The following is a 21,574-nucleotide window of genomic DNA, read 5'->3' as shown; positions in this document are numbered from 1 at the left end:
CTCTCAAGTTTGCGTAATTTTAAGATAAATATGTTTTCTTAAGTTCTTTTTTCTACTGCCAGCTTGATTTTGCTCAAAATGATTTGTGAGAAAATAAAAGTTCCCTTTAATGCTGATATTTCCTTGCTGCAATTCATAAGTGGCTAGAGGAGACTGACATAGAATCCAGGGATGGCAAAGAGAAAAAAGTATATCTAGAACTCTGAGTCTGTAAAATCTTAACAATTGGCAGTTTTGTGCCTGAATCTCCCTTGGGGCAGTTCAGGGTTCCCTCCAAAGTGCTCCAACAGCAGCAGCATTCTGGCAGAATGTTGACTTTAAAAATAAATTCTTCTGAGTACCACCCTGAAGTTTATAAGCAATAATGAAGTGCTACATCAAAAACAGCAGTGAAGCCACATCATGATTTAAGCCGCAATGTCCTTTGGGTTAGTGGTAATATGCCAGCTTTTACACAAATTGATGAATCTTTCACTAAGATGCAATGAATGACTTTTTGGATGTGTAGCAATAGAATACATATAGCCCAGTGGTGGTTCATTTATATCTGAATATTTTGTCCATGCACTGTTTCTTATATTTAAATGTTGAAAAAATGGGTAAGATTTATTTACTATAGAGTACAAAATACAGTTTGATTAAACATGTGACATACTTCATTAGCTGCAATCCTTTTTTAAAGCAGCATTGAAAAATCTGAGAATTTCAGAATTTAAGTAAAGAAGATAATTGGTTCACAAAAACGTCTTAAGAACCAATTGTCTTCTTCAAGCTGAATTTAAATAATTTTTTCTCTGTTACAGTTTTCTTCACTTGTAACCCAGTATTATTAAGCATGACCGTGAAAAGAAGGAAACTCAAAGAAGAGAAAACAGAGTTCTGACAAATGCTTTGTCAAGTTTTTTGAAATAGTTTTTAATACACCTAACTTATCAAAAGGGAATGTCATGTGCTTAGTTCCTAAATTACTAAGTCTTTAGAGAAGCCAAAATTATCTCCAGACAGGGCTTTACTAAAATTGTCTGAGGTCGAGACTGGATTGGGAGGTCAGGAGCCTGATGAAATTTTCTGGCAAAAAGACGTAGGGAGATGGTCCTGAGCTACATTTGCCCAGTGACTCCTGTCTATGGCGTCAAGATGCTTTCTTGAAATCTGACGCCTCTTTTGGTTTCAGAGGAACTCTTTGCTCTCCCTTTACAGCATGCTAGGGACATAATGGCAGTATGACTTATTTTAGAAACCTTCCTAAAACTACAGACTTTCCTAGGAAAGACAACTATGTTTCTCAAACTGCTGAACATTTCTAGAGGAACTATAGTTCATAAAATTTTAGCAGTAAACATAATTTAGGAATTCACCCTTCATCTTATATGAGAAAAAATGGGGTTAGGAGAACTTAATCCAGCATGATACCTGACTGATGGTAGGAATCAAATTTAGAGCTCATTGCCCAGAGACACTATTTCAAATACTTGTCTGTACAATCAAAGATGTATAAGAATCATATATTGAAGTCTTTATCTTCTTTAAAAATTTAAGTAGATTAGTATTTAGTCTGTTTCCCTTTTGTATATAGACTGAAATTTAGAAGTACTCATTTTTAAATGAGATTTTAATTTTAATGGTTTTATTAATATGAATACTGGAAGAAATGAAATGAAAGAGAAAATCTCATGTGGCCAAGAGCCAACATTCTTTCCCTTTTAAAGGGCAGCAGCTGATTGATTACAACACCTAATTTTAAATAATTATTTTAGTATTCCCAATGGGGAGAAAAAGAGAGAACCAAAATTCATTCAAACTATGCTTTCAACCATACTGTTTGGATCAATAAAACTAATTCAAATAGCTTCACAGGAGGAGGTACACACATTTCTGTTGGTGGCTTTCATACCAAAGTTCTAGCAGAAGTGCAACAAAAATGCTACCTGAAAAGACACATTTTTCCAAGCGATGGCAACTGACCTTCTACTGGAACAGATCGAAGAAGCAGGGCCTTACGGGGACAGCTCACAGGAAGGGCCAGACTGCGGGGGCTGCATACAACAACTCAGGAGGTCAGCACACCCAGCTGCTGCTATAAATTCTAGCTCCGGGACACCAAATGTTTTGCCCCCTAGTTTCAGAGAATTTCAGTTTTGCATTCAGCGTCTAGGTTGTTTACATTTAAGAACCAAAGATGGGGAAAGAAAAGAAGAATACTGGTTTACTTAACGGTCCTTTTAAAAAGATATTTTTCTCCCAGAAACTCCCCCAATTTAAAGAAACAAAGTTAATATTTGCTCTGCCAGTGTTCTCTACTCCCACCTTGGTAGAGAAAAGAGGTTTCCTTAGCTTAAATATTAACCAGACATTTCAAAGCTATTCAGAAGCTGTTGCCCATGTTAAAAAAATTTTAAAAAAAAAGTAATAGGCTCCTAGAAAACACAAAATGGGAATAAAGAGAAGAGTAAAAACTGTGTTAAAATCCTTTTCCCTTTTTGCATGCCTATCTCATGACCACCATAATTATAATGCACCATAGAGAATTCAGAAAAAGTCCTAGTGGAGTATTATAATGATTACATAGTGACTGTCATAGACGAGGCCACTCTTGGTCCTCTATCAGCCAAGAAGCCATTTTTATCCAGGAGCAGTAGAGATGGCGCCACCATTCCATCCCTGTGGAAACCTGGTATGGGGTGATGAATCTGGCCATGCGAGGGATAGATAGGGTGAGCAGAAATTGTGGGTAATGGGGAGACAGTGGGGTTAGAATGGGGAAAAAGATGAGGCGGATTTGGAGAGGAAAGGAAGAGTGGTGTAAGTTTGGCTGAATTTTGCCAAGTGAACTAGAATTGGCACCAATGCCTTATTTGGAATTTCCTACCGCCTCACTCCTAAAATGATGTTCTTCTTTTTCATCTTCAGTTGTTTGGCAGAAATCTGTATAGAATGAAGTAGACCAGAGCAAAAACTGTATCAGTAGGAACAACCTAATTAAGCAGGGCATCTAAGTCCTTCAAACAAAGGAGCTGGGCAACTGGGAGACACCCTTATCCTGAGAAACACGGAGAGTCTTGTGACCCGGGGATGCTTGCACTCCAAAGGGTCTTTAGTGGGTATTAAACAGAATGGCCAATCCCTGGCCTGGTTTCTTGGAACTCTGCCACTGTCCTGACATCCTAGAAATGGATGCTACTTGCTTCAGTCATGCAGGCAGCTTCTGGGGCGCTAGTGATACGCAAAACAGCCTCAGATAAGGCCCTCTGGTCAATGCCCAAGGATCTTCTGCATTGGAAGTGATTCATCATAAATGATTGTGCCTGTCCCTGTGTATCATGCTTATTCTTGTACCTTTATAATGTTTTTATTCTTTGGAATTTCTTTTTGGCTTCCCAAATGACTCCTTCTCACTCCCCCTGTGAACACCAAAAGTCAAAGACATAATGATTTTTTAATAAGGAGCCACATGGAAAGTAGAGAATTTAATCACAGCACTCATCATTTTCCTTTTCAATGATTTGTTTTCTAAGGCAACAAAGGAATGGAAATATTTTCTTTTAGAAGAACATTTGTTTTCACTCTTGGTCTCTTCTGAACTTCAAACAGCCTTTTAAGCTCCCTTTGCTTTAAAGGACACAAATGGAAAGCAAACATTCATAAAAGTGGACCTGGTACTCAACGCATTTAATATGACAAAGTGTGTTGAAATTTCAGTTAAAGAAAATGCAAAAAGAATCCAAAGTTCTCAAATTGCACAATCTCTATTTTCAAACTCTGATTGACTTGCATCTCTTTTTTTCTCTAACACCCACTTCCTCTCTCTCTCTCTTATCCCGCTCTGTGTCCCTAGTCTCCCGCATCCCACCTGTTTCTCTTTTCTGCCTCTCTCATCTCTCTTAGCTCTCTGATGTCTCTGGCATTTTCTGTCACAGTCTCTGTATGCGTATGTGCCTGTCTGTCTCGCTCATCTCTTCGTCTCTGTCTCTCACCACAATACTGCTGGGGAACTAGAAAGCACTCTTAAAATTTGTCATTTGCCTTGTTTTGCAGCTATATTGTATTAATTTCATTTTCAATATTTGCTTCTATAAATCAGAAGATTAATAGCAAGATTTTGCTAATATCAGGATGAGTTTGTCCCCATAACAAGAAAATACAATTAAATTAAGGCCATATCTCCAGTTATGTCTCAAGCCGTCAGGTCAGTTGCAACAACTGAGGATTGTTTCACATGTGCTTACATGACAGTGCCTGCCACCCGCATGACAGAATGGGGCAAGTTAAGAACTTAAATCCACCATAGAATTTCATGGTATATTTTTATAGAAATTCATCATCAGTGCCCTGGATTATACAAATACTATAACTTTTCATTGAGGAGCACAAGGTGATTTTACGTATATTAAGTAGACTTCCAAACTGTTACATGGCTTACGATCATCCCATGTTTTGCTGATGAAAAAACGATGCTCAGGGATAAATAATTCCATGACAAAGCAAATATACAAAATGAAGCCAATTATGGACCCAGGGCTAGAAAAAAATTTCTTCCAGAATCAGGTACTATAGCCTAATAGGGGTAACGATGCTGAGCAACAGTGTCTGCTAAGAGCTCCCACAGTACAGGGTCTCTAGGACCTTGGAAACATTAATGCACACTGGCCTTAATGTACTCATTTTTTGCAAGAGTCTACTGAACCCTGAGTGTTTACACCCCTAATCCACACATGAGATAGAATGAAAGAAGCTGATGCTTTTTCAGTATTTCCCAAACCACCTGAACTCTCACTAGGGACAATGAGATAAAAACATCTTCCTACTGCCAAGGGTTTCTAAGTTTCTAACAGTAATATTTATTCACGTTTAAAAATGGCAAAATTGAAAGAAAAAGGATTTTTTAGGTGGGGAGAACTGAAGTGATAATATTAAAATAAAAATAATCTCACAAATATCTATTGTATACATACAAAATACATCTATCCTCATGACCGACAATACTCCCTCTCGAGGAGCTAAACTTACCTGGTTTCCAGAGAGATTTCTATGCCCAAAGATCTAAATAAACATGAAGCCATTGAGTTTTGATTTGAACTAGATGGAACATTAAAAGCTTGAAATGTGCCTATCATAAAAATCATGTGACAAGAGTATAAATCACCCATGTCACTCAATTTTATTACAGGCTACCGGCCACTGTTCTGTCAGTCTGAATGTGAATTCTCGAGCATGTACAATCATCCGCTTAAATATACTTCCTGAAGAGAATAGAAAAGAGAGAGAGGGTTCTAACATACTTGGATTAAACATAAATCTTATTTTTACCTAGTAAAAATGTGAGACAAACATCAAAAGAAAAAGGAACTATACTTCATAAAGACAAAGGAAATGTGGGAAATCTGTCACATCTTTATTATACTTAGCAAAGTGACCCAGTACTACAATTTAAATAAAAACAAGTTAGAAAAACCAAGATGATCTTGGGCAGGGGAGTCACGAAATTAGCAAAATTCTATTTGCTCTAACTCAGATACTTTTTCCCTTTTCTAAAATTGATTTTAACTGTTTTACATTTTTGTCATATACTTCATGAAAGAGTTCCCTGAGGTGTGAAAGCTGATCGGCCAGCAATGCTTACCTTGGTTTTTAAGATTACAATCCACGTTCACTTCTGCATTTGAACACTGTACGAGGCAGTACATTGAGAGATAAATAATTCCATCATTTCAACCTGGTGCTCCTGTGAAATGTGGTGCTAGGAAACAGCCGACAGGCAGTGCGTCTGAACAAATCATACGTTCTGTAATTGCCGCTTAGCTCTAATTACTACTGAGGATAGCGTTTGCAACTTGATTCCAGGGAGAGGGCAGACTACCTTCTGACGACACTGAACCAAATATATCCTAAAAGACTGACAAGTTACTTTCTTTCATGTAATTTTTCTGAGTATTTCCCAGCTACTCAGTAGCTACCACTTTGCCATGGTAAAAATGAAATCAAATAATGTGACACCCACCTCTACTTTCCAACAAAGCAATTTAATTCTCTCAGAATATGCACTTATTATAACAGTTTGGAATTTTTAGTAACACTCAGACATAAGGGGATTGTTTTTTTCTCTTCTAGGTGGGCCACGAAATCTTTATTTTGAAATTGGTTTTTATTTAAAAAAGGAATATGTTCTCAAAATATGAACTTTATTTATATTCTGCTAGTCCCAAGTAATTTATTTGCATACCATTAGACCTAGAGAATTTGTTTTCTTTTCTGTGGAGTTTTAGGTTTTAAATAAAGATTCACAACATGTAATTCAAAAAGACTGAAGCAGATAATTTGATGTTGGTAACATTAATAGGGATGTTTATGCATTTCAACTCAAAAATCTAATTTCAGTTATATGGGAGAATTACCATGGTGAAATTAGCAGTTATGTAGGCTTGGAACTAAAATGATACACTTATTCCTATGCCTAACTAATTTCACTCTCCATCTAGTGGCCTCTGACCATATGATCAGAATAAGGTTTCTGATATATCCAGGTTACATAGTGTGGCTATGACCAAATGGTTGTTTTGCTTCTTCTAAGCTGATTGTCACTGATACTGTTGCATTAGCTTAGTGGGCATTTGACTGAATGAAACTTAAAATGACTGATGTTTGCAAATGTCAGGAAGGATTTTGCACTTTGGTTGTGCAACTTTTAGCATATTTGTCAACCATGGCCAACACCTTAGTGATGATGTACAGAACAAATTACACCCACTCATATTCAGAGATTTGGTATATCTACTTAAGTCAGATTTGCACGGTAACTATCAGGGGCAGGTAAACCTAAGGGAATAATTAGATGTGGCAATCAAAATAGTAATTATAAAACCTGCTCTTAGAAATGGCACATATCTCTAGGCCTCAGTTGTTATGAATAATAACAACATAGGACTCTAAATGGAACACAGTATGGGAGCTCTATACTTATTTTCCCCCAAATAATAATTGTGCACTTCTTGCTCATGTAATACTTAGTTCTTCATGATTAAAATGAAATTATAGTCACTGCCGTGGTTTTCACTTTATTTTTTATTTTACTTTTAAAAATCTATACCTACGATAGACCTCTCCAAAGAAAACTCTTTGCTCAGTAGGGATTATGTTAATGCTTCCTTTGAAGTATTTTTCTTTCACAGAGCTAGGCAAAATATTCCATTCTTTTTGCTTGCACTTAAATCATGCCTAATTCCTGGAGTATCTTTCTGGAACATTTCCAGGTCTGGCACACTAGTTCATCGTAAAGCTCCCAAATCCTTGATTTGTGCCTCTTATAGGTCCTTAGTTTAGTTCAGTAGTATACAAAGTGTGGTCCCCAGACCAGCAGCACCTGCATCACCCAAGAACTTGTTAGCAAAGCAAATTCCCAGACTCCATCCCAGACCTACAGAATCACAAGCTCTGGGGGTGGGACCCAGCAATCTGTGTTTTAACCAGCCCTCCAGGTGATCTGAAGCACTCTGATGTTTGAGAACCATTGGTCCATGTATGTATGTACTAAGAGCAATAAGAGAAAGGGATAAGGAACATTTAAGCCTCTATGGGAAAAACTATGGGAGAGACAAAGGCTTATTAGCAGAGGGGTGGCATTTGAGTGGTGATCTAAAGAATTGGAAGAGTCTGGATGAATCTGAAGGAGGCACCAGGCATCCCTCACCTGGCTAACCTATCACATGTGCCCTTGAGTTAATGCAGCCCCACCAATTCCAAGATCTTAGTCCATCAGTCACCATCTTTAGTCATTCCATTCTTAAGGAAAACAAAGAAGACTTTCCTCATTCCTATTAGCCTCTTAGTCTACCAACTACTCTCTTTTCCCTTAACTTTTAATTCCTTTTAGAGCAGCCTACACTTCCTTTTTCAATTTTTTTTTTTTACTATCCCTTCACTTCACAAATCCTATGATTTGGCTTCTGATTTCTCCAGCCTAATAAAATTATGACTTTGAAGCCCTTTATCAGTCTTCCTTGACCCCTGTACCATTGGTAAAATATGATCCCATATCTGAAACACCTCTTTTCTAAGCTCAACTTTTGTTATTTCCAATCACCTGCTGGACCCTTCACAGCTGTATCCCATTGGCACCTCAACTTCAACTTGTACAAAATTACACTAGTCATTCCAGCCCCCTGCTACCTCCCCAAAAGATGTTCCTCCTTTGGTGGTCTTTATTTCACTGCCTGGCACCATGAGTCTTCCAGGCACCACAGACTCTAAAACTTGAAGCTGTATTTGACTTTTCCCTCTTCCCTGATCCTGAATCAAGTTAGTTATCTTTATGACCTCTCTCACCTCCTTCCCCTTTTTATACCCATTACCCATTACCTCCATTTAGGTTCTCATTAGCTGTTCACTAGCATAATCCTTCAACCATTGTATTCCCACTGTAGTCAACTGAATTCTTAAGAAGGATAGCTCAAGTCAATCATTTTTCTATTCAAATGTCTTCCATGGCTCCCCTTAGTGAGTTATGGGCTCTGAAATCCAATACACCTGTTCAAATCCCTACTCTGCTACTTACCAGCTGGGCAACATTAAAGGAATTAATTGACTTGCTAAGCCCCAGTTTTCTCAGCTGACAAGTAGGAACAAAACAGTACTCATATCTCATGAGGAGACCAGAAGGAACTAATCCACGTAAATTTTCAAAGTGCAAAGAACATAGAAGGACTTAGTGAATAATAAGCATTATTATTATCATCACCAAAGCCTTTCACGGAATACAATTCCAACACCTCAGTTCAGCATGCCTCACCATCCTCAAACTTAACTGAAAACCATTTCCTTACTCACACTTTCTAAGATATGTTAAACTGAATTATTCTTCAAGGGCAAAAACCAAGTCTTAGTTTTTTTCTGTCCCTGGCTCCTTAGGCAGTACCTTACACCTAGCAATTGCTCTAGAAATGTTCACTGCATGAAGCACTGACCTGTTCTTGTACATACACACTTTCTTAGTTCTATCACTTTGTTTACGCTTTCATGTTTCCCAGGATGCCCTTCTTTGACTGTCCCCTTTCAAATTCTCTCCATTTTCAAGTGGCATTTTAAATGCTATCTGTTCCAGCGAGTCTTCCCACTTCCATCAGAAGAAAGCATCTTTCTCTCCTCTGAATCTGCAATACATTTCATTTATACCTCCCTAATCGTACTTAAGACATTCTATTGTATATGTGTCTTCTTCCCCAAGGAGCTGTAAGCTCTTCTGGGTTACAGACCAGAATTGATTTATTGCTGTTTGCCTAGTTCCTTGCCCAGAGAAGCACTCAATAAATGTGTTGAATGAATGAATGAGGTAGAGGGAACATCTATCAATGCACTATTATTATAAGAATCAATGCATTCTCATTATAAGAACTGTGCTGCTGTATACCACCTGATTAAAGGTTTTCTTTCCCATTGATAATTATGATGGTCTTCAAAGAGTAAATGGATTATGAGAATTACAGAAACAAGCTTAAGAGGATCCCTAATAATTGGGGTGTGTTCCTAACCTTGGGTTTAAAGTTAGTATTCTAGAATTCAGAAGCATTTTGCCTAGAAACAAAGTTATAAATGGTCACTGGATTCCTGGGATAGTCCTCAAAAGCTTAATTAACCCACAGATGTGTTAGACAGAACATTACACTAGCAATAGCACTTCAATGCCAACATTATTATAAGGAGTCTTGAAAAGGAGTCAATATCCTGTGAGTGTTTATGAAGATGCTCAGTCTTCCTTGCAAAACAGAAAACCATGAATTTTGTTTTCTTCTTTATATTTTAAGACACACTTAGAAAGCTATAACCAAAAGCCAATTTTCTTGTGTATTCAAATGATTACCTTTCATTGCCAGCATGAACGTGATCTGGTTAAAGAAACAATTTATAATTGTCAATTATGAACTCTAAATTTAGAAAATGGAAGTTCTCTGTAAAGCTGTCTATATGTTTGAATTTTTAGATATCAGAACTTATTTTCTTTTTTACTTAGAACTCTAAATTTCAGCTTCTTTGTCTTCATTTTGCATAATTTAAAATTGACTGTGGCCCCTGATACTCTAGCTTCAGTTCCTTTACTGTATCCCTGACAAATACATAATGACCTGTTAACAAACTTTTAATTACATTCATTAGGGGAATCCGTTATTTTAAATTAACTCTTGAGTGAGTAAATATCCCTTTCTAATGGAAAAATGATTGGCTTTCCAATTATCTGAATTGCAATTTTAGATTTTCACAAATTTACTTATTTAAAGTAGGCAACCCTATATACAAGAAGTTATCTATGAAAAAGACACATTTTCACTATTCCTTTTTGCAACCGCCAGCATTAAGCTAGACATTACTGGGGTCCCTGGTCCTTAAGAAGCTGACCGTCTATTTGGAGAACAAAAATAATGTATCTGAAATAATTAGAGACTAATGCAAAGACACATAAAATTTAGTGTGAATTACAGGCACTGATGGAGAAGTAATACAGAAGAGAATACAACTTCCACAAGGGCAGGGATCTTTGTTTTGTTCACTAATGTGTCCTAAGCACCTGGAGCTGATTATGAGCTCAAAAAACAACTGTGCTACCAAAAGGAGAGACAAACGGGGACTAGAATGGCTGGAGACAGTTTCATTGTGAAGACAGGACATTAGTAAGACCTGAAAATAGCGTTGTCCCTTGATATCTGTCAGGGATTGGTTCCAGAACCCCTGCGTTGATACCAAAACCCATGGGTGCCCAAACCCCCTTTAAAAAATGGTGTAGTACTCTCGTATAACCTATGCACACCCTCCCGTAAACTTCGAATCAACTCTAGATTACCTATAATACCTAATACAATGTAAATGCTATGTAAATAGTTGCCAGCTCACCACAAATTCAAGTTTTGCTTTTGGGAACTTTCAGGAATTTTGTTTTTAGAATATTTTTGAGCAGTGGTTGGTTGAGTCCGCAGATGGGGAACCCGGGGATATGGAGAGCTGACTGCATGCGATTCCATGGTTCCTCCTTTCACTCACCATCTACATCCAATTAACAAGTCCTGTTGTTTCTACCTCCAGCATATATTGCAAATCTTTCTGCTTCTCTGTATGTCACTGCCCCACTCTAGTCCAGGCCATCAATATCTATCTAGACTACAGCAAATGGCTCTTAACAGATCTTTCTGAGACAACTTAGGCACCCCATACTTCGTTCTCCACACGACAGCAAAGCAAAATATTTAAAAATACAAATCTTATCATGTTATTCTAGCACATAATTGTTTCCCGCTGCACTCTGTATAAAATCAAACACCTTACCACGGCCTACAGTTACTACACGATTAAGCCCTTGCTTACTTCCAAAACCTCAACTTATATCACCTCTCCTTACCTCCCCCCCAAGATCTAAGCTTCTGTTCCCTTTCCCAAACATGTCAAATTCATACTTATCTCAAGGCTTTTGCCTTTGCTGTTCTCTGAGTGTGGAACTCTCTTCCCCCAATTCAGTTGTGTCTCAGCGCAGTAGACACACCATTGAGGACTTCAGCAAGGCCTTCTTTCTATTACATTGTTCTGTTTTATTCACTCCATCCACTTATGTCTCTAAAATTATCTCATCTTATTTGTGTACTGGTTCATTGTCTCTCACTAGAATATAATCTCCATGAGAACAACAACTATATTCTAGGTATTCAAAATGAAGACACTTTTTAAGCACCAAATGGTTTGAAGGACCCCTCACATACTATTACCACACTTTTTCCTTAGTATTCATTGAGTGTATATGCATAGTATTATATGTAATACTATTATGAAGTCAGTAACATTTAAAATAAAGGTACAGGCATACATCAGAGATATTGCAGGTTCAGTTCCAGACTACCACAGTAAAGCAAATATCTCAATAAAGCGAATTTTTTGGTTTCCCAACGCATATAAAAGTTATGTTTATACTATACTGTAGTCTATTAAGTGTGCAATAGAGTTATGTCTAAAAAAAAAGTATATACCTTAATTAAAAATACTTTATTCCAAAACAATGCTAACCATCACCTGGGCCTTTCAATGAGTCACAGTGGTAACATCAAAGATCACTGATCACAGATCATCATAACAAATATAATAATAGTGAAAAAGTTTGAAATACTGTGAGAAGTACCAAAATGCGACACAGAGACACGAAGTAAGCAAATGCTGTTGGAAAAATGGCATCGACACAAACCTTCAATTTGTGAAAAACGCAATATCTGTGAAGCACAATAAAGCCAAGTGTAATAAAACGAGGTCTGCCTGTATTTCATTATACAGTAGGGCTGACATGCATTTGGCAAGAATACATTGGGTATGTGTACCTACCAAATATTTGGTGCATGTTTCCATTTATTGGTACACAAGGATCCTCAGTCCACAGATACTAGGGGACCCACTGATTGCTATGCGCACTTGCTATAAGAGAGAAGAATAGTAGCCGTCCTAGTTAGAGCTTTCTCAAGACAGAGATAAGAATAAACTTGGCGTAAAGCCTTATCCTAAACTAAGGATAAGCTAACTTATTTTTTGACCCCTTTAACACTTAAAGTACAATTTATTGGTCATATTTACACATTTGTATAACAATGGCTAACACAGATAACACATTATATGCAACACTGTTTTAAGCACGTTATACATATATTAATTCACCCGATCTTCAAATTAACTCAGTAAGGGAGGAACTTGCTATTATCTATATTTTCTAGATGAGAAAACAAGACATACAAAGTTTAAGTGTGTTGCTCAAGGTCACAAAACAGATAAGCAGTACAGCTGGGACTCAAACCCACATAGTCTGGCTCTAGAGTTGACACTTAAACCACTACGTTATGCTGCCTCGCTGATATAAGAAGAAGGTACCTCCTTTACACTACAGGAAAATCTCTTGCACCATACATAGCATATAAGAAAAATTACATATCAGATGTCAGCTACTTGTAAACATGCATGCTTCACTCCTGAACATTTTCAAGTGTAGTTGTTTTTTCTCATTACTGCCACATAAAGGTCTGAAATGCTTAGCAGCAAGTGATTTCATGAAGCAGTTCTATATCACGTGGGAAATTATAAGGAAAATCTAAATCAAATACCACATCTCACTGTGCCTCTAATATCACTGCGAAAACAGCATGATTTTCTAGGACACATTGTGAAGTCTGAGGTGATAAGATAGCATATCTTAAAATGACTTGAAACCAAAAATGGATTTGTGAGTGTTATTTCCAACCCACCAAGAATGTTCTAATTTGACAGGTTAGAACATGAGGATACAGACCTCACCTTGATATATAAAGTCCGTAAGTGTGCAAACCTCAGTGATTTCTGCATAGTACTGGATCAGGCTCTTTGTGAAGAAAGTTCAATATTAGCTTATAGGACCAAGACAGGATTCCAATAAGACTCAGATTGTTTTGTCCTTCATATAAGGCCTTTCATTTATTCTGCCACCCATTCCCTCTGTTTTAAAGAGATTAATTAGCTATCTTGTGAAATGTGAATGAATCAAGGAGGAGTTGAGTCTACTGAGCACAGCATATGTTTTGCAACATGACCCTTATGTAATAAATCTCTTGCAGAGCACCTCTTCTTTTCCAAATGGGGCCTGTCTTCACTTTTCTCATGTGAGACTTGGCAAGTGGGACATTCTGAGTCTGACAGGCCGCTTCTCTTCTCTGCTCCTCAGCTGACAACTCTTTTACACAGATGTCAGCTGAAACCTTTACTGGGGCACGTAGGGGATCAGAACTTTTGAGTCAGGGCCAGCCAAGAGAATGCCACATCCCTCAGCTCTCCGCGGACCCTACCCCTTCTCAACAGCACTCCTGCAAGTCAGCCCAGCTCCAATGAGCCAGCACAGAACACAGGATAGGGAAGAATTGGCTTTCAACATGAAGCTGGCTTAGGGAGTTCCCTTGTAAGAAGTTCACTAAGGAAGAGAAATCTGCATTTTTGTGATCTTTTCTTTCACAAGATTTGGGAGCTTGGAAAGAGATGTGAAGGAATTTGGGGCTTTTTATCATGGCGTAGTAGCTTTAGAGTCAGACCCCAGTTCAAATTTTGTTTCTGCTATTTAGTAGCGATGTGACTTTGGAGAATTGCTTATTATCTGAACCTCAGTTTTCCCATCAGAAATAATACCTGTCTTGTTTAGATTTGGAAAGGGAAGAAAAACATAACACATATAAAATGCTTAGCACAGTGTCTGCCATGGAGGATGCCTTCAATAAATGTTAGTTCTCTGTTTTTCTCATCCTGGAAAGGGCCAGGTGTTTCGAGGTCCAATTTCAAAAATGTCTCCAATGTCCTTGGCATATTCCATTTTCACTGGCTTTGTTCTTGTTTTGGCTTTATGCCAGGGATTCTTAACTTAGGATCCATGGACCCCCCCCTCCAAAAATTATATGCAAATATTTGCAACCATGCTCCTTTTTGGGAGAATGGAATCAGATTTAATCAATTCTCAAAGGATTCTGTCATTCAAAGAGATTTAAAATCTCTGCATATGTCCCTGAAAAGTTGCAGGCAAACTGAATGTCTTTTGTAAATCAAATTTAATTTTTAATGTACTAGAAGAGCCAGTGAATAAAGGAACTCTACAATGAATCACAAGTACTTGCTTCATAAACTGTACATTTAATCCAGAGTTTTTCAGTTTTTACAAAAGATTCACATTTTCAATATCAGGTTTGCTTGAAATAGAATATATAGTGATATTATATGCATAGTAGATAACTTCTGTTAACAGTTTACAATGTAGCCTGAGGGTCAACTTCCGGTTTAATGTAAATTGAAAAAGAAGGCACTCCAAAAAGTCCCTGATCTTAACTGGACAGAAATTTAGTTATCCTCTGCTCCAAAGACCTCATTTTATGGATGAAGAAATTGAGGTTCTGAGAGGTTACATGACTTGCCCAAGGTCGTCTCAATAGTTACAGACAGGAAGGAATAACAGCTGTAAAAATGACAGTGATTATGATGATGATGACAGCCCTGTGATCTATTGAGCATTTACTTGATCTAAGCCTTTAAAGACTTTAACCTCATGTACTTTCACTACAATCCTAGGGGAAGATTTTATTACCTCTACTCAGCAGATGAAGCATTCTGCCCAGGGCTCCACAGCCAGTAAATGGACAACTCAGGATTCAAACCAACTCACAACTCAGAACCCTGTTTCAGCTTGAAAGACTGCTCTTAGGCACTAAATTGCTTCCCAGAATACAACAGAACAGAGAGTCACATGGTCTTGTATAAACAGAACAGAGAGTCACATGGTCTTGTATCTACAACCTTTAAGGTATGTTTATATATTTGAATGGGGCTTTAAAAATACAATATTAGACAGTCCTTGCCCATGCTACACCCTCACAGATAGACACTAGGAGTATGTGTACTAGAATAAATCCAGGTCATCTCCTGCTTGCAATGTCAGCCTCAGACACAACCCTCTCTGGCCATGCTTCTCCCTAGTCTGCAGGGCAAGGAGATCAGCCCACATGGAGTCTATGCTCTTCCACTGCCCCTTCTAGGCCACATTCTGGGCACCTGGGATTCCATATGTCCACACTCTAATGGCCCTGGAGCCACTTCCTGACGCCGACGACACCTGTGTGGGCCCCAGGAGTGGCCTCTGGATGGCTGTTTTCAGGAAACGTAGATGGAGCTTGGCCGTGGGGACTGTGGTGTCCACACTCCAGAGCCACTTCGTGCATCCTTCTTCTGGCACAGAACTCTGACATGTCTGGGAATTCTAAAATAATACCTGGTCTTCTCAGGTTTTCATGACTATATACTTGTAAAGGTAGGAGGATAAAATGTACTTCATTTAGCAGTTTAGTGGCTTGATTTTTAACTTTATAACAGTTAGATATATGTGGGCCTCAATTTGTATTATTGTCTGAGGCCTCACAAATGGTAGGACAGGGCAAGCTTGCCTGCTTTTCTCCTCTTCAGTGCTGCTCTCTCTCAGCTTTCCTGGTTCTTCTATCCCCTTGGTATGACTCCATACCTGCTTTCCTTCCTATTTTCCCTGATCTATCTTTACTGGTGATCTGGGATGAAATCCACCTATCTGAACATCATCTGGTATTTAATAATGGCTGACTATAAGCCACACACTGTGCTAGGTGCTATGGATATATCCATAAACAAGAAACCCTCAGCCCCTGCCCCCAGGGAGCTAACTGTCGTGTGAAGGGTCCACTTGAATACACAGGCATTTAAAACACAGTGATAAGTGTCACCATAGGAGTAATACTGAGAACGCTGAGGGAACATAAGTTGTTCATAGGTGTCCAGTAAGGCTTCCTGAAAAAAGGAAGGTCTAAACTGAAAACCTGAAGAATAAGATTTACCTAGGCAAAAGGGAATGAGGAAGGAGAAGAGGAAGAGCTGGTTCCACGTTTGTTTTAAGTAAAGAGAACTGCACATAAGACCAGGCCTGGAGCCAGGACAAGCATGGTACCTTGAACTGAAAGTATTTCAGTATTGACTAAAATAAGTCTCCGGGGTGAGAAATGTTTCTGGAAAGGTAAACTGAGACCAGACCGATGCAGGTCTCATGGATCATGTTAATGCGTTCAGACCTGACCTAAAGGTGCTGGAGAGTCAAAGGCAGATTCTAAAAAGGGCATGGCATGATGAGACTCACGTGTAAGGAACATCAGTGGCTGGAGAATGGATTATGTGTATGTTCAAGAGATGCCACTGGGGAAGGGGAGGAGGGGCAGAGGCGGATGGAGCTAAGACGTCAAGTAGGTGGCTTTATAGTAATCCAGGGTAGAGACAATTCTGGCATGAATTGAGGGTTAGGCTGTAGTGAGAAAGGACAGATGAAAGAGGTAGAATCAATAGGACATGGTAACTGATTTGATATGGGGCTGACACCCGATGGACTAAAGCAATGGGTAGATGGAGGGATCAATCACAGGGAAGGAACACAGAGGGATGGGTGAACCCAAAGGGAAATTTGCTTTCTGAGCTTTGACCTCAGCACCCCTCAGAGTCAGGGCTCTTGTTTTTCATCTTTCAATACCACACACTGAGACTGTGTGCCCAGGGTCTAAGTGCTAGGCTGTGGTGGTCTCCGCCTCCCACTCTGCCCCGCTTCTTCTCCACCACTAGGAGGAAGGGTGGACAAACGACAGCCATGAAAAAGGGAATGCTTGAATGAGGCTCTCATTTATAATTCATCTAAGATAATCATTTGTTTAAAGTACACGGCCATCATAAAAGTTACCAGGACAATTCAGTAAATGACAATGTATCTGAATTTCCAGAATTATATTTGATTTGGGGTTGTCTTAAATATTACAGCAACGATTTAGATTTAGTCAGTATTTCAACCTTTTGCTCTCAAGCGGTGATGTTAACTTAGTAAGTGTTTATCCTTCAAAGACAAATAAAGTTAGAGAATGGCTAATTCATATACTTCCCTAATATATCTTCTCAGACTTTACACATGCAATTTATAGCATATCTATATCAGAAATTAATCCTTATCAATATATTTAAGTTATAGTCTTTTCTCAATCTCCAAGAATTTTACATGTGCTATCAATACGAAAAGGACAATTTTAAGTAATAGCACTCAGTTTCAGAAAAAAAAAATACAATTTTTATTTTTTATTTTATAAGGCTAAACATCAACTGATATGCCAACAATCCTTTGTGAAGGTAGTGGCTACCAGGAAAAAATAAGAACAAAAACAAACAAACAAAAGCCCCTAATGGATGGGTTCAGTTCCTGAAAACAAACTTTCTAAAAGTAAATTATATCAGTTTGCTCAATATTGAGGAATATTAGTCTTCATTATTCATTAGCCATATCATATGCAGTATAGTTAGGTCTTTTTTAAAAATCTAAAATTTAGGTTAAAAGCCAAATTTAAGAAAGTTAGTTTTGAACTTTTTAACAATTGTGTTGTGTGAATTTTTGAAGTTAAAAAAATAGAAATCAATACTATGTAAGGAAAAAAAGAAAAACAAATGAGGAAGCTTTCAAGGGCTCCATCAATATTTTAAACAAGCTTGGAGGAAAATCTCAAGTTGTTTTGTCAGCAACGCCAAGGTTACTCAGATCTATGTGGCTTTGGATTAAAATTTTAATTTATGTTTCAGTTTCTTCGAACATAAAAGAAATAGAAACAGAACAAACTCGCCAAAATGCCATAGAAAATAAGGTTTATAATGAAGTTTGACATTCACTTGATAAAAAGTATAGCATTATTATTAGATCCATCTTACTTACCTTTTACACAGACCTGTATCCTTATGAACCAAAAGGAATGATTTTTAAAATCACTTCTTTACTGTAATGATCTTAAAGATTGATAACAAAGTCTTTCCCCAGGATAAATGGGCAAATACAAATGAACAAAATGAGGGTAATTTAATAGCAGTACTACCCCTGCCTAGATTAAGGGATTTGAATCCTACACATAAACCTCAATTTACAGAGGGGGGAACATAGCTACACCATAATCTATTCAGGGAAAAACAGAACCACACCTTTTTGTGGATAAAATACAGACCAAAACTGATACAAATTGGACACACAGCACTGTCCTTGTTCAGAACATGGTACAATAAAAGGAACTTTTCTGTTTATCCTTCTCAAAATTGTTAGGAGTTCTCTTAGTGCAAACAACAAAGCAGAAAGTCCATGGAAGCAGAATCTAAACTATTTCTGTTTGGCTCTGAGCAAGGTATTTATCTGTTTCATCCTGCACAAGGACCAGAGTGGACTGAAAAATATCCCCAAGTAAACAACGGTAAAATCTGCTGGGTAACCATGAAAATACAAACCACCGAAACACTTGCATTATAGTCACATTAATTATCGCTACTTATAGGAAAAGACCATTAAAAGCCACAAAACCTACAAACAAACCAGATGGGAGCAATGCTAAAAGGAGCTAATCTAAAGCCATGCTTGCACACAGAGGAAATTACATCTTCACATGGCATAAACCATTAACATTTATATGCACAGATACAATGAACTATCGTCTTCTCTTATGGTTCCGAAGAGTTGGGTAAGGATGGAGGACTGAGTGGGAGGCAGGTTGATAGGACAGAAAGGGGTTTTGCCCAAGGAGGTCTTTGCTTCACTTGCTCTCTCCTTCCTTCCTTCTTAAACTTCTCTACAGCCCTGTCTTCTGAGATACGTCTCTCCTGCCCTCCTCTGGCCTCTCTGATCAAGTTGCTCTGTCTCTGGGGCCTGCTCTTCCTCTTCTGGTTCTGTGGATGTGGATGTTTGGGCTCCACCATTGGTTTTTTGCTGGTGGCCCTCTACACCCCCTCCCTGGGTCATCTCTGCCACTCAGGGCACTGTCCCTGCCAACAGCTGCTACTCAGAGCCCGGCCTCTGCCCCAAGTCTCAGTTCTGTATATCCAGATACCCGCTGGCTATTGCCAACTGGATGCCCCATAACCACCTCTAGAACCAAACTTATTGGGGCTGAGAGATATTACTCTGAAATGGGAGAGGATGAAGTTACTCATCCTAAAGGAATATCCTGAGATAATAAAAGACCTGTTTAGAAGAGGAAGAGAGCCAGTGCCAAAGAGTAAGAAAAGAAAATCATTAATATTTCTTATAAACCTTCACTGAACAAGCATTATATACTTTCACAATACTTGTAACCATCTGAATACAAATTAAGCTTAACAGTATTTGAACTTTAAGTTCAAATGAAGGATGGCCGTTTGTTCTGTTGAGTTTGCTTCGCTCCTCACCAAATGTTAAAACCAGATTGAGACACAGAAGTAGAAATGCTGGTTATTTGGAATTCTCCTTGGCCTCCAAGCACTGCTCCTTTTCTATGCAAAGTGGAAAAGCTTTCAAAGGCCACTTGTCTGGGAGTGAGGCTCCAATGTGGCAGCTGATTCCGCCCCCATCTTAAATGCATAAAGCTAGACCCAGGGGAAAAATGCCAACAAAAAAAAAAAGGAGGAAAGAATTAACATATTTCTCTCCCTACCAGAATATCTGTGTGAAAAATAAGTAGTAATTAGTTATGTCAAAATGCTTGGTGTCATTAAAATAAAAAAGAATTTTTTTAAAGAAATGAAATTGGGTCATTTGTAGAGATGTGGATGAACCTGGAGAGTGTCATACAGAGTGAAGCAAGTCAGAAAGAGAAAAACAAATATCGTATAATAACTCATATATGTGGAATCTAGAAAAATGGTATAGATGATCTTATAATGACAAAGCAGAAATAGAAACACAGATGTAGAGAACAAATGTATGGATACCAAGGGGGAAAGGGGTGTGGTGGGAGGAACTGGGAGACTGGGATTGACACATATACATTATCGACACTATGTATAAAATAGACAACTGATGGGAACATGCTGTATAGCACAGGGAACTCTACCTAATGCACTGTGGTAACCTAAATGGGAGGGAGTCCAAAAGGGAGGGGATATCTGTATGTGTAAGGCTGACTCATTTTGTTGTGCAGTGGAGGCTAACACAACATTGTAAAGCAAACATACTCCAATAAAAAGTAATAAAAATATAATAAAAATAAAAAATAAAAAAGAATTTTTTTTTAAAGGCGAGGTGTTCATGTTTTTAGATTATATTTTCCACCTAATGCTAATGTAATGCCCCCAGGGTATTTAAAAATTTTGAAGTGCTACATGATTTTCATTGAAAATCTATAAGAATTTTATCGCGGGTTCATTTTTAAAGTAAAAGTTGAAACAATTTGAATTATGATACGTTTGCAGAAAAAACTTGAACTTGATTCTTCCTCTAGAAAACTCCTCTCCTTGTATTCTTCAAGTTAAACGATGGCAACTCTACCATAACACTTGCCTCCTAGCTCTCCTTTTCTTCTCATAGTCACACAACCACCAGCTTCTAGATGTTCAGTCCTCCAATATGAATCCTCCAAAATCAACCCTGACTCTAGTTCATACCCTCACCTCTTCCATCATTACTGGTCACCTTCACTCCACTTTTATTCTTCTTAGATTCATCTCCCAGGCTGCTGCCAGAACAATATATCAAAAATGCAAATTGAAACACATTATTCTTCTGCTTAAAATCCTTTTTACATTTATCTATATAACAAATATTTGCTGAGGGCCAGGACCTGTGTGTCAGATCAATGCACAATTTTGGGACCGTGGCATGAACAATACCAACAGGGTCTCCATGCCCATGAACCTTTGCCTTCATCATGTGATTTACACTATTATGGCTTAAATGGTCCTCCACAATGAGACCTCTATCATCTGACATTCATTTTTGTACTATCCTTGTCTCATCCCCTGTATACATCATGCTATTTCTCACCTCTGTGATCTCCTCCTACTGACCCTTTGCTCTATTCCTCCCCTTTAATTTATCTATTTCTACCCATTTTTTAAGACAGGGAATCTCTCTTCGGACAACAAAGGCTGGATGAAGTATCCTTCCACTGTGTTCCTGTAACACCTACATTCCACATCACTATACCTACCACATTGTGTTGTAAATAGCTCTATCCACAATCATTTTAGGTACACCTAGTTCTACGCAAATGTTTATTTAACAACT

The 21,574-nt window shown here is 38.2% G+C and overlaps 1 protein-coding gene and 1 long non-coding RNA gene across 17 annotated transcripts in view; one reads left to right on the top strand and one right to left on the bottom strand.

Moving 5' to 3' along the window:
- The window catches only part of ZNF385B (zinc finger protein 385B), a 424,173-nt gene that overhangs the window by 97,220 nt on the left and 305,379 nt on the right, over positions 1-21,574 (bottom strand). The window contains exon 1 of one of the 16 annotated variants that reach the window (XM_082397552.1): positions 5,621-9,331. The exons of 13 other annotated variants lie outside the window; for them this stretch is intronic. In XM_082397552.1, coding sequence (XP_082253678.1) covers positions 5,621-5,684 — 64 coding nt within the window. In that variant the 5' untranslated portion in view covers positions 5,685-9,331. Of the gene's footprint in view, positions 1-1,928; positions 2,839-5,007; positions 5,565-5,620; positions 9,332-21,574 lie in introns of those variants that run through there. 2 more of the 16 variants (XM_082397543.1, XM_082397542.1) reach the window with 2 other exon arrangements.
- Positions 1-21,574, top strand: part of LOC309631341 — a 780,796-nt gene that overhangs the window by 460,823 nt on the left and 298,399 nt on the right. The window lies entirely within an intron of this gene.

Source organism: Balaenoptera borealis (genome assembly GCF_965194805.1).
Source record: "Balaenoptera borealis genome assembly, chromosome: 6".
NCBI lineage: Eukaryota > Metazoa > Chordata > Mammalia > Artiodactyla > Balaenopteridae > Balaenoptera > Balaenoptera borealis.
This window is presented reverse-complemented; position numbering and strand designations above follow the sequence as displayed.